The sequence below is a fragment of the Kryptolebias marmoratus genome, linkage group LG6 (assembly GCF_001649575.2).
Source record: "Kryptolebias marmoratus isolate JLee-2015 linkage group LG6, ASM164957v2, whole genome shotgun sequence".
Classification (NCBI taxonomy): domain Eukaryota; kingdom Metazoa; phylum Chordata; class Actinopteri; order Cyprinodontiformes; family Rivulidae; genus Kryptolebias; species Kryptolebias marmoratus.
Window position 1 is genome coordinate 22189528 of NC_051435.1, and position 13699 is coordinate 22203226.

Here is a 13699-nt window from a genome sequence, read left to right on the forward strand (position 1 = left end):
GTTGTTCAAATCCTTGTCTTGTAAGAGTCGTTTTCTGACGGTTTCCACTGCTTCTGATGTAGGTATGCAAGTGAAAAGAGAAGTAACATCAAATGATACCAGAGTTTCTCCTGGAGCTAGCTTCAAATGTTGAATTTTGTTGGCAAAGTCAACAGAGTTCTTGATGTGATGGGGTGTGGAAACACACCCCATCACATCAAGAACTCTGTTGACTTTCGCCCTGTGTGTCGCAATCAAATGTGACCTATGAAACGAAGGACAGATTGTTTTTTACCATATCTAGTTTGCTGTTTCAGTCTTTTCTGCAGTGATCAGTTTATTCCTGCTACTAAAATGCTGCTGAGGAACATGTTGCAGTTTTCTGCAGCTTTCTTTATGGCAGTTTGTGTCAGGCTGCTTCTGCATCTTATGGATGTTTTCTTTTTATAAAGTCTGTGGTCAAGTCACAGATGGATTCGAATGCTTCGCAACATCTGTTGTAGCTCACTGAACAACCTTAGTTCTGATGAAAAGGAGTAATGATTATTCACTTAGAATTTTATAGTTTTTGGCTAAACCGAATAGTGACAGCGGTATCTAGCTGTAGCACCTCAGGTGCAGCCTGGGGCACTTCAAGCAGGAATACCAAACTATTTCTACCATGTAGTGTGAAACTGACAACCATGTAAAAATTATTGGACTGGTGGTCTCATAAATTGCTGTAAAATTTGGGGATTTGCTTGTCAACATAGTCAGAATAAAATTATATTTCTCCAAACTGAGGTTGTTTAATGAGCTATCTAAATAAGATAAGGTATGTTTGTTTATAATCTTTCCACATGATCCCACTGAAATCTGAACATTGCTTTACGTCCCCAGGCTTTAGTGTTGAGCATTAATACATGATACCCTTATTAGACGTGGAGCTTATTTCATACCTTACTTAAGTAAGTCTCTTTTTGTTTCTTTTCTTATCACATTTGCTCATACTTTTTCCTTCCCTAACACCTTCTCAAGTTTTGTTAGCCAAACTGTGTTTCCAGCTCCAAACTTTGTTCCAACTCTGTCCTTAGAGATCTGACTGGGCCAGTTGTCCATTTATCCCACATTCCCTGGCTTAATCTTCTAAACTCTTCAACTGTACATTAGCATTCCTCCCACTTTAAATGGGCAAGTCTTGGACAAGAAAGTGAAACGCCGTTAGATGGAGAATGCATTTCCGATAAATACATGCCATTAACCTACCTCAATGCGGGGCCTTCTGCTGTCCACCTCACAAACTCTTGATTAATGAGGCTGCTGCAGGAGCCTTGACTTCTCTTGGTAAACACCCACATCTAATCCCTCACTCCCTTTTCCTCCTAAAAAAACAAAAATCCCTGCCCCACCTCTCTTTTGCCCTAGTTTATCCTTTGCTTTCAACTTCACACCTTTTGCCCCATGTTTTGTTCGTCTCTAAACAAAGTAAAACATCAAGTTGGCAAGAGTTTGAGCCTCACAACCGTTGACTCCTAATTTACTACCAAGATGCTGCTCAGAAAGACATTCAACCTTTTATGTTATGCATTGATGTATGCTTGCTGATTGCACTTGAAGCAGAGCCGGTGTGAATTGTGACACAGTATCCTGGCTTGTGGCCCCCGGGCCCTCCGCTGTGTGTTATGACCTGATTTCTCTATATTTAGTCTGGGTTGCTATCATGAACTGATCAACACCCTCTGTCCTGGTCATAATGATGACCCCCCAACAGGCAGGTTGGATTCAGCCTGCTCAATGCTTTTAAAACCAAGTTTTTGGTGTTACTGGATCTGTGGAGTGGTGAAGCACCGAGCGCGTGCATCATTAGGGTTGTTTGTATTGCTGGTGCTGAGTTAAGATGCAGACGGTTTGCTAGTGGTGTGAGGTTCCCAACTGCCCTTCAGATTTAGCATTAGTGCAGACGGTGAGAGTACCTCTCCTGTGGTTAATGGAGCCTGAACAAACCTGAGAAAACAGAACAGGTTCAAGTGCGGGTCAATGATAAGGTGGAACGCTGCCAATAACACTGAATTATTCAGAATGATTCAGAAAGATAGTAAAGGTTGTTTTTGTAGTATATGACATGTCAGGAATACTTATTGATTAGCTGTTAAAACTGGTGATACATCTTTCTTCTTCACTTTATCCTAGCTCTCATTGAGTTTCTGTATTTGTGTTGATGATTTCAGTAGCACGAGCAAATAGTAATATATTCTAGTTTGTCAGTCAAGTCTCAAAAACAGTTGAACTCGCTGTTTATTCTCTACTCAGGTTTATTTGTGATGTCTGAAACGTCCAAGACCTGAATCTATTTCTAGATCGAACATGCACTTCGCTATATATTTATTTTCAAGGTCCAAGGAGAAAAGGAAAGAACATTTAACAAAAAAATGTTCTCTTGAATGAAGGCCCTTACAGTTTAATTTTCTTCGTTATGGTGTTGAAAAGAAAATCCTGCACCAACCAAACCAATGTGTAGATTGTAGGGGTGAAACAGTACACATATTATAGTTTAGTACGTTCTTCAGTTTTGGGGTCATGGTTTGATATGGGTTTAGTGCCAGAGAAAAATAAACAAACGCTAAATGTTGTTTTTCCTGATTATTTTAATTGGATAATAACCCTCCGGAAAGCAGTGACAGAAAAACTGTAATGAAGTTCTGAAATAGCAGATCATGTACAGCAAGGTAGGATTTGGCAGCTGTAAACTTCTCTATAAAATAAAGAAATCAAAAAGCCAAATTTGCCCTCATTTTGCAATCATCTAGTTTGAACGGTTTCCAGTGTTCTACAGGCCATGTGTCAAACAAAAAGTTTGATAAACTCCAAAGTGAAAAGGTATCTCATTTGATTAGAAAATGGTAAAAAAAAGGAGTGTTAATTTGGCCTGAAAAAAAAAAGTTCAACACTCACACGTAGCTTCTCACCCAGGTGAGTGCTAATGTGCTATTAAACACCGGGTGATGTGTTAACAACATTTATTAAACACCAAAGAGACTTAAAGCACACAAATAATGATCCTTTTTTGTTCTCCATACGTCCTCCTCTCACTTCACTGCTGCCGCAGGTTACCTGGAAACCTTTCTTCACTGCTGGTTTAAAGCAAAGTGGCAGGTCTTCAAGCTCCCGTGTTTTATCTGAACGAGCCGTTCTTGCTTTGCTTTGGTGTAGACTGCTTTATTAATCATGTGCTCAGACCAAAGGCAGAAATATCTAACCTTTGCACATCTCTCTCTCTCTCTGTCTTCCTTCTTTACCCAGAGGTGTCATGGCTGAATTGGTGTGTGACCGGCTCCTGTCTCTTCAGCCTCGTCATCATCCTCTTCTTCAGAGAGTCCTACGATCGTCTCTACCTGGACGTCTTTGTCTCTGTGTGATACCGAAGAGGGAACAAATCTTTTCAGTACCTGCTCCAGCACACTGAGGGGGAGAAAAGGGAGATGAGGAGTGACTGGGAAGCTTTTGCTTTTTTGTAAGGTGTAATATTCTAGGACCTCAATGTGTACATAGAGATGGTAATTTATTGTTTAGCCACAGAGAATAACCAACAACGGTTCTTGATTTTTGTTTGCTCGCTAGAAGTAGTCAACCCTAGGTCAAACGATGGTTTAATACATTACGTTTTCTTTTTTAATTACGTTTGTTTGTATGTAAACAAACTTTTGCGAACAGTTTATAACTCCTAACGTGGACAGACTGTTTCTTGTTTATGAATTTAAAGGTGTTCCCTGTGTCGTTTTGTTTGAAACTACTTTCCTTCGCTTGCCTCATCTCTCAAGAGACTGGACAATGCCTCCAAGCTTCAAACTGGACCTCACACTGACTAAATCAACTCGTCTGTCCCTAATAAAGAAGCAAAAGGTGATAATGGGACAGTTCCACGAGACAATGAGCGGTGCCCGGCTGTGCTGAGTTGAGTATAAAAAAAAGAGGGACTCCCTCATGTTTTAGTGCTGCTGCAAACTGCCGGCTGTGACTCATTGCGAAGGATTAACTGGCCCGACACCGTTAAGTGACCTGTGATATTGCCTGTCTTTGAGAGGCAGGTACTTGGATTATATTTTATCACCTTCTCAAAATGAACATTATGCACAAATTATCCACCAGATTGATGATTGGACGCCAGCCAAAGACATGGACTGTGACTGGACACACCTGCTCTTTTCATTTAAAAGAATCAAACTCATTTATCTTTTTCAATTTTCCGCCATATTTATAGCTCATTGGGTTTGTTTCTGGGAGATTTACTTTTTAATCTGCTGTTAATTTGTTCTGTATAGTTTTTAATTCTTTTTTTCATCCTTAACTGTTTGCCAGTATTTATTGAAGGAGCCTCAACACTAACACAGTTAACAGACAAAAACTGAGATGTTTTATTACTGTTTTAAACTGTTTTGTTGCACAGGCTAAAGAATTACATCCTGTTGTAATTTCCAAGCCCTTCCTCTAAAACACCAGCAGGTTTCTGACAGTCTACTGACTCAAAACTTTAAGATAAAAATAACAGGAAGAAGTTATTTTCTTGGATTTGTTGACTGATGAAACTGAAGTTGTGACAAAAAGCAACTTTGAATCCATAAAGAAGTGCACAACTGCAAATGGAAATTTGTCACTTTGAGGTTTTCTCTACGTGTTCAATTTTTTTGTTTTTGTTTTGCACAGAAGTTACAAGAAGCATTTTTATGTATTTCCTCAGGAGATAAAGGAGGCTGTGTAATTTGTTTCAGGTGCTTGTTTTGTGTGTGTGAGTGTTTTTTTTTCCCTCCATCTTGTAAAGAAAGGTTGTTTGTTACCTTTGGATGTGTTGCCTTAATCAACCGGTGCAGTGCGTTGAGCCTCCCTTTCCTCCACACTGTGAATATTTTATCTGTAGGTTTTGTAAAAGGTCATGCTCTCCTGTTCTTCTGGTCACTGTGACACCCTGGGCTTTTGGTTTGACCTTGTGTCCTGTGAAAAAGAACAAACATTGATGTCACTCATTTCCAGCACCTTATTAAAATTAACATTTTACAAATTATAACACTCTGGTTTCTTCTCTTATGGATAGGTTAATTTGGGGTTATTTTTTAAAAATGTATTTTTCAGGGAGTTGTTTTATACTGAATATTATGTTTTTTCCTTTGCTGAGAAGTGTTTGTCAGTGTTTTTATCCAGTACACAATGTGATCATTTCAAACTGCAAAAACTCTATCCATCCATCTCCCTTTCGCTGCATTTTTGTCATCCACTCATGTATGGCCTGGTTGTGGAGGCAACAGGTCTAAGAGGGAAACCCAGACATCCCTCTCTCCAGCTCCTCCTGCAGAGGATATACTCTATAATCCTTAGAGAAAGTTCTGGGGCTCTTCCTCGGGGGACATGCCCTAAAAACTTCCAGAAGTAGGCATCCCAGAGGTTTTCTAATCAGACGCCTGAACCACCTCAGCGCTGTCTTTTGGATGTAGCAGTGGCTCTACTCCAAGCTCCTCCTGAATGACAGACCTCCTCACTTTGTCATTAAAGGCCCTTTTATGCTCTCTTTATATAGGTAAATAGATATGTCCTTTTCAAACGCTGTCAACCGTCACTGCCCGTGTACTCTCTATGCATGCTTCAGGTTGGCATGGTTGTTAGGCATCCTGTAGAGCAGTGATTCCCAACCCTGGTCCTTGAGACTTCTAGAATTGCACCGCTCAAGGTGGCTGCATGTTGGAGTAGCTCTGTTCCATTCATTCTGAGATATTGCTTTTGAAAATGTTATTCCTCTTTTTTTCTGGATGTAAATCGCTTTTTTTGGTATCGGATGCTGTGCAGCTGGAAGGATTTTTACTAAAGCCTTTTTACTTTTGAACATGTTGTTATGATGCGTAACCATGACAACAAGTGTTAAATGTGAAGAACTCTGAAGTCCAGTCATGGCCAAAACCAATCAGAGTGCCCATAAATCCACCGGAGGTAAAGCTCCCAGGAAGCAGCTCGCCACCAAAGCTGCCCGCAGGAGCGCCCCGACCACCGGCGGAGTGAAGAAGCCTCACCGGTACAGGCCCGAGACCGTGGCTCTCAGGGAGATCCACCGATACTGGAAGTCCACCGAGCTGCTCATCCAGAAGCTGCCCTTCTGGCACCTGGTACGGGAGATCGCCCAGGACTTCAAGACTGACCTGTGCTTCCAGAGCTCGGCCATCATGGCTCTGCAGGAGGCCAGCAAGGCTCACCTGGTGGGACTCTTTGAGGACACCAAGACTGAGGACAAATCAGGACAGACTGCTACAGGAGACCCTTCCTACCCACAGCCATCAACTCTTTAACAAAACCAGAATTATGAGCTACAACAACATTTAATTTCCCTTTGGGATTAATAGAGTATTTTTGAATTGAATTGAATTGAATTGAATTGAACTGAATTGAGTAACACTATCCTGCATGTTATAGATGTTTCTCTGCTTTGACACACCTGATTTGAATGCGTGGGTGATTAACAGGCTTCTGCAGAACCTGAAGACCTGCCGAAGAGCAGGGAAACAATGAAAACATGCAGAATGGAGTTCCTCGAAGACCAGGGTTGGGAACCTCTACTCTTGAGGGCACTGCATAGTTCAGAGTTCAATTCTGAGTGAGGTCAGCTTCAGACAATAGCAAACATGGTGAAGGTGCTGTAGGAAATCATGATAATGCACATTCACAGAAATAGGCAGCACAGTAGATGCTTTGTGCAACCATTTAATACACTGCTGCAAGTGGACAAAGAATTCGTCTCCTTGGTTATAGCAACTATCCAAATGCTCAACCTCTCTCCAAAATGTTCTGCATTTCTGTTGTCTTTGTTCCTTTCACTGGTTGTACAGTATGTGAGCTTTAATGGGCATCACTGACCCCACAGTTTCTGTTGGGGCTAGTCCATTTGCTGCCTTTGGGTACACATCCACAAGCTCTCTGCCAACATACTGAAATAAAAAATGAAGAAGATGGACAGAAAGCTCGGTCTGAATAGGTTTGTGTATTTAATGTTGAGCACAAATAAGCCTTAAGGCTGAGCCCAGCCATCCTATTAAGGAAACTCAATTCAGCTGCTTATATTCAGGATCTCATTCATCCTTCCCTGATGTAGGTCCCAGGACCATAGGTGACTGTTGGAACATAGATAGACCACTATATCAAGAACTTTGCATTTTCTTTACTACAACAGAATAGAGACACATCATCATTACTGTAGACAACGACATGATCTGTCAACCCATCTTCTGCTCCATCCTGCCATCACTTGTGAACACAACTCCCTTATACTTGAACTCCTCCATTTGAGGCATTAGTGCATGCTAAAGATTGTGGCTTGAAGATGCCAGTAGAATCACATCATCTTCAAAAAGCAGAGGTTGATGAACCTGACACTCTCCTCCCCATGACTGCTCCTTTGAGATCCTTTCCTTAAACATCACAAACAGAGTTGGAAATAAGAGACAGCCCTGGTAGCCCAACCTGCACAAATAAAGAGCTCCACCTTCTACCAAGAATATGGACATGTAGCTCTTGGTTTGGCTACAAAAGAAACTTATAGCTTAAAAAAAGGTGACCCTGACAGCGCCCCCCACAGAATGCCAATAGCAATACAAGCTTTCTCCAGGGCCACAAACCACATGTGGACTGGACAAACTTAAGCTCCCATGACCCTCCTTACAACTTTGCAAGGGTGAAGATTTAGTCCACTGTTCCACAACCTAGATGAAAGCTGCACTGCTCCTTCAGTGTCAGAGGGTTTATATTTGGTCAGAATATCCTTTCTAACACCCAGAGTAAACTTTCCCCAATCATAAACTCATCACTCTCAAGTTTATTAGTTTGCTATTTTGCTTCCATTTTTACTGACTACAGAACATTTTTGTCTATTATTTGCCATCTATAGAGGCTGCATTTGCATTTTTTTCATGCCTCACTTCTGATAAATTCTTTTTAGAGAGTCTTGGAAAGGCTTTGTCTTCTGTTATTATGTTATTCAATATTCTTTTTTTTATTGCTTTTCCTGTTGTTGTGTGCAGATGGGATTGAAATATCTCAACATGATTTCTGCTTTTTAATGCAGAAGGATGAACATTTTTTTTTGTGCCTCAGTTTTGGATCCACACCCTGAATGTGGTTAAATCAACCAATCGATTTCAGCTAATGGGTCACTTGGGTGCAGTTCCTCATAATGCCCCTGGATGCTTAGGTCTGCAGAAGCTTTTACAGAGGCTAATTCCAATTTAACACAGCATGTCATTGCTTTTTCACAAAGGTTTCTGGTGGTTTTAGAGTAAAATCAAAAAGTCAGAGCTTGGACAAATAATCTTGTTTAGTCTTGAGCATGGTTCAATTTTTTTTTCATCAGAAACCGCCTGGCTAGAAAATGAAAATTTTTGTTTGTACCTCTAGTACATCTAGTTTGTATTTTTCATCAGAAATCTGATGATGTGAGCATTACTTTTTCAGGCTTGACACAGCTGTGACACCGCCAAACTAATGACTGATATTCTGATATTGATAAGAGGACTTTGTCTCAGTGAATAACTGGCACCAACTTTACATAATGAGTTCCATTTTACCTCACTGATTGCATTTGAAAAAATGAGAGACTCTCAAAGACTTTGACTAAATGTATCTAAACACAACACAAACATGCTTTATTGATGTGTTGGCATGGAGTTGTGGGAGTTTTTTTTCCAGCTTGTTTGTTTCCACTTGGATCACAGGTTTTGCCTTTAAGGAGCGCATCACATCATTCTCTGGTGGGTCCTGAACTCATTTGCTGTTTGTTTTTTTGGCAGCACGGTAACATTCTCGCACATCGTCCTGAGGCAGGAGGAGCGAACGCTCTCAGAGGACGCCAGCATTCGAGGAAATCTTTTACTTTTCCCGTTTCTGTCTCTCTCTTGGATACAAATCACTGGGAACAGGCTCGACCCGCAGGCATGACCTCAGCGTTTTAAAAAGCCTCTGTGTGACATATGTGCATGTAGCGGCATTCCCCTGGCGGCCCAGCTGGGAATGAGCTCAGCCTGCTGCTGGTGAGAACAAAGGTCTCTGGGGTGAGTCTGCATTCAGATGTTCCACATTGGGTCTTGCATGTGAACATAAAACAGAGGTAATGATGTCAAACTGAACCAAAGTTTTAGTCAAGAATTAAACTCACAAATGACAGAAAAACGTACAGAACCAAGCGTGCTGGATTTTAGATCCAATGTGCCCTAAATATTGCATGAAACCTAAACCCAAACCTGCTGGGATGGTAACTGAGTCCACTTCTTGTTGGTCATAAGCTGTTAGGAGCCTCGGGCATTAATCGTGGTAATGAAAAGAAAATAGTTTTGTTTTTGCGATTTTAGTTTATTGATAGTAAATCGACACAGTTCTAAGTTTCCAAGTTTCTCTGTTTCCCGCCTTATTCCCCTGTGCTCTCTAACACCAACATCTCTGAAATATAATACAAGAAATAACACAAAGAAATCATTCTTAGCTAAGCTAACAGTATAAACCGGCCCAAAATGTAAAGAATATTAGGATTATTTGATAAAATTCTACTGAGCGTATGTTTGTTTGTGGTGTCCAGTTCCAAGAAATACTCCAAGGGAAAAAGGTGTTGCTGAGTTTTTTCACCTCCATTAGTTGCCAGCCGAACTCTTAGAGATGTTTAACCCTTAGATACATAAATTATTTTTCGAAATCTCTGAAATTAAAAGTTTTTACACTTCCATGTTACAAGTATTTCTCATAAAACATGTTTGTGACTTGAAGCCATTTTAATTTTTATTTTTTTTTAAATACATTTCAAGCAATTGCAGTTTTTGTGTCACTACCCCAGTTTTTCATAAGCAGGGTCAAAAATGACCCTAAGCATTTCCTATAGAATCTCAAGGGTTTGCTTTGGGAATCTTTGATTTTTACCAACTGTGACTGTCAGGATACATTTTCTGTCCCACTTACACATCTGATGCCTGCAGTTTCACAACCAGGAGGTCAGTTTGACACAGCAGCATACATGTAAGTAATATCTTCATTCATCAACTCCATGACTTTTCTGTGGTAGAGAATCATGTTGGTCAACAAAGTAGACACTAGTTAGCTAACTACAAAAAAATGTTAGTAGTAATGTTAGTACTCTGTACACAAAAGAATTACTCAGAAATGACAGAGTCACCTTTTTGGGGAAGAACTTGACACTGATGCCGTGTTTATGGAGCCTGTGCTTGAGGACCAGCATGTCAGTACACTAGTTTAGTAAATCAGCTGATATTACTGTATTTGTTGTGAATATTGATTGGTGTGTGTGTGTGTATGTATACAAATGCATGTCTGTGCCTTTACTTACATATAAATGCACAGACATTTACATTTACTTGGACAGCTAGATATTGGTTTATAGTTTTGTGTGTGATTCAAACATAGTCTGTTTTATGTTTTCTCATCTAGACTATCATGGCTACTTGGAGGCCAGCTAGGATACCCAAAGACCTTGCTCGAGATATGATCCTGAACGGATGGGATGAAGAGTCCATCGGTGGGCTTGACTCGGGATCTGACACCTCAGATGTAGAGGATACAGATTATTGTCCACGTGGACATGTCAGGCTGTCTGGGAACCAACCTGCCCCTGCCGAACAAGATCTGTCAGACACGGAGGAGTCCTCTGAGTCTTCAGAAGAGGAAATGGATATTGTGTCCAACAGAATGAGCTGCAAGGGCTCTTACTGGGCAGAGTGACCTCCCACCCAGGCTAAAACACCAATCCATAATTTACTGAGAAGTCGGTCAGGGCCTGCACCTGGGTTTAGCACCATCTCTCCAATAGATGCATGGAAGTTGTTTATCACTGATAGTAATCTGCGACATTTCCTCACAGAGCTTTCCAAGGAGCTTGTGACTCCTCACATGAAAAGTCAATTGGAAGGTACCCCAAACCTACCAACCTACATCACTGAAGCAATGGGAAGGTGAGGAGGGACAAAAGTTGCAAACCAGCAATAGGAGAGAGGCACAGAAGGCCAACAGAAGATAAACGAGCTGCCAGATGTGTCCAAGAATCAAAAAATCGCAAAGCCACCAATTGGTGTTGGAAATGCAGTACCCTAGTGTGTGTAATGGTCACAGCCAAAAGCAAATAGTTTGTGACAACTGCACACAGTGAACACAGAAAAGATGTTTGTGTGGGTACATGTGAGTGGACAGTGTTCTGGTCTCATGTATGTTTATTCTCTTTTTTTGTCCTCCAGACAGATTTTTGATGTTGATGTTATGAATGAGCAAATTAAATGTAAAATCAGTGTTTTGTTGACCCAAATATAATAAATATAATCACCTTTAACCAAAATTAAAGACATCTTTTAAATTAATTGCAAAAACACATTGATTCTAATTGGGGTCATTTTTGATCCCACTCATGCAAGAGTGATGGTACTGGTGGTTCATGCATCCAAGGGTTATGAAGAAAGTGTTTTTTCTCAGTGTGAAATGAAATTAGAAAACTTGTTGTTACCCAGCGAGGATTGATGCATCATTTTTACAATTGACCCTGGGAAATTTACCTCAATAAACAAAACTAAAATGATTCTGAATCAGTTTTAGTCACACAGAAGAATGTGTTTAATGGTAACAATGAGGCTCGAGTGTGGGCATATACACCCAACTTGTCTTACAAGAAGAAGGAGAAGAAGAAAGTGTGTTTTCTTTTCAGAGAAAATGTATTGACGCATGTGTTTCCCAGTGTTCACATTTAACAACTGCTCATTAAAGGCCTTTCAGCAGGTGTTTGATTCCAGCTTCCTCCTCTGGTTTGCTGGCAATGCAGGATGTGGTATCATAGCTCTCTTTGTCTCATGGGAGATGACTGAACCACAGAAAATGTGACAGTAGTCTTCTTTTAACCACAAGCAGTTTAGGTTTTCTGGCTTTTGTCTTTGTGCTTGTAAAAGCTATAAAACCACCTGGCTGACTGACAAAAACTAATGTCACTGTCACTGGGTCTGACACTTTTATACCTCTTCCCTTGTTTTTTTCATTCAGATGCTACTGTTCACATTCCTCTGTTGTGTTTCCATTGAGACTTCACACATCTTTCTTCCTTTTGCGACTTGAATTCACTCGTGTCTCCTTTCTAGCGTTGCACCTCAGTGTCTCCTTGGGCCTCCCTGAGCTCCACAAGCCCCTTAATTGACTTCTCCAGGATTATGAAAAATGAGTTATGCTTTCAAATGGCTCATTTAGCAGAGCTGCTATCACAGCGCCTGCTACTTTATCTTCAACATATTAGAAAGGGCTTGGTGTGCTTGATGAGGAGCGATGGGCTGCAAAAGCCCAAGCTACCTCCCTCTGACATCTGGCCACTAATTTGGCTCTTCATCACTGGTGAGTTTGAGGTATCTGGCTGCTTCTGCGGGAAAACACAACATATATTAGGCTAATCATGCCACAGATATTTCTGAAAACCCACTAGTTGGTAAATTGAACACTCACAGGCTGTTTTTGTCACAGAGCTGTGGAGTCTGACCAAACTATAAAAATCACACAAGCTCAGTTATTGCAGCTAAGTGAATGTCGGCTAAATGTATGCGCACAACACATAAACACCAGGAAAGCAAAACACCCAACTAAACAGGTGTGAAGCAATTTTACTCTGAGTGATAATGGCTCTTTATGCACAGAACAAAAATGAATTCCATACTTAAGCTAATATAAGATAATAAAAGTCTGAGTGAGATGAAATATGATTACCTCCTGAAGTAAGACTTAGTAGAACAAAACAGTATTTTTTGTGTTGCAAACTTTAAAGTCTTAAACAGGTCCTGAATAAAATCTGCTTATGCTAAAAGCAAAGTGATCACCTAAAACAAAGAAAGATAAAGTCTTCTGGTTATGTTTTCATACTAGACTTTAAAAAGCAGAACTTGCATAGAAACTGGATCCAATAATAATGGTCCATGCAGAGTTTCTGTAGGACTTTAAAAGGATTATAACATCAAGGCAACCTTTTTGGCCGAAGATACGAATAAAAAGAACTTGACATAATTAAAATAAACCCCTCTCGTTATGATAGCTGAGTTTGATATGCTCTGTAGGTCAAATAAGACTTCTGACTCAAGTTAACAGCTCTAACTAACATGAGTCCATCCATGCATATATTCATTTGTTTTCTGTTCAAAGTCACTGGGAGCTAGTACCTATCTCCAGCCGTCATTGGGCAAGAGGTGGACAGATCACCAGTCCATCATAGGCTATATATATATGTATATATATAAACCCTATATATACCCTGGTATTGCTGCATGCATTCATTTCTGTTATTTGACAAAAAATGAATGCTGCGGTTGCAAACGTTTTAAAGATGTTGTCTTTTTTTTCAGTTTGCTGACATCAACCTCAGCCAAGTTGGTCCTAAGAACCAAGCAGGAGGTTAGTGGGATCGCCCAATGGAAGGACTCTGAACCCACGCCAGGTCAACCCGAGTTGAGCCGAGTCAAGTGCATGGGAAAAGGCCAATAGAAACAAAAGAGACAGACAACCATTGACACTCCCAGACCTAATGACAATTTAGAGTTTCCAGTTAACCTAACATGCATGTTTTTAGTCAGTAGGAGGAAACTGGAGTATCCAAAAAAAACAAAAAAAAAAAACAATGCATGCATGAGGAGAACATGCAAACTCCTCATAGAAAGGCTCCAGTCGAGTTGTGAATCTGCTACCTTCTTTAAAATGATCC

The 13699-nt window shown here is 40.5% G+C and overlaps 1 protein-coding gene across 1 annotated transcript in view; it reads left to right on the top strand.

Moving 5' to 3' along the window:
- Positions 1-5014, top strand: part of slc49a4 (solute carrier family 49 member 4) — a 55049-nt gene extending 50035 nt beyond the window's left edge. Inside the window, exon 9 of the mRNA XM_017421085.3 lies at positions 3259-5014. Coding sequence (XP_017276574.1) covers positions 3259-3374 — 116 coding nt within the window. The 3' untranslated portion in view covers positions 3375-5014. The remainder of the gene's footprint in view (positions 1-3258) is intronic.
- Positions 5015-13699: the final 8685 nt, after the last annotated feature.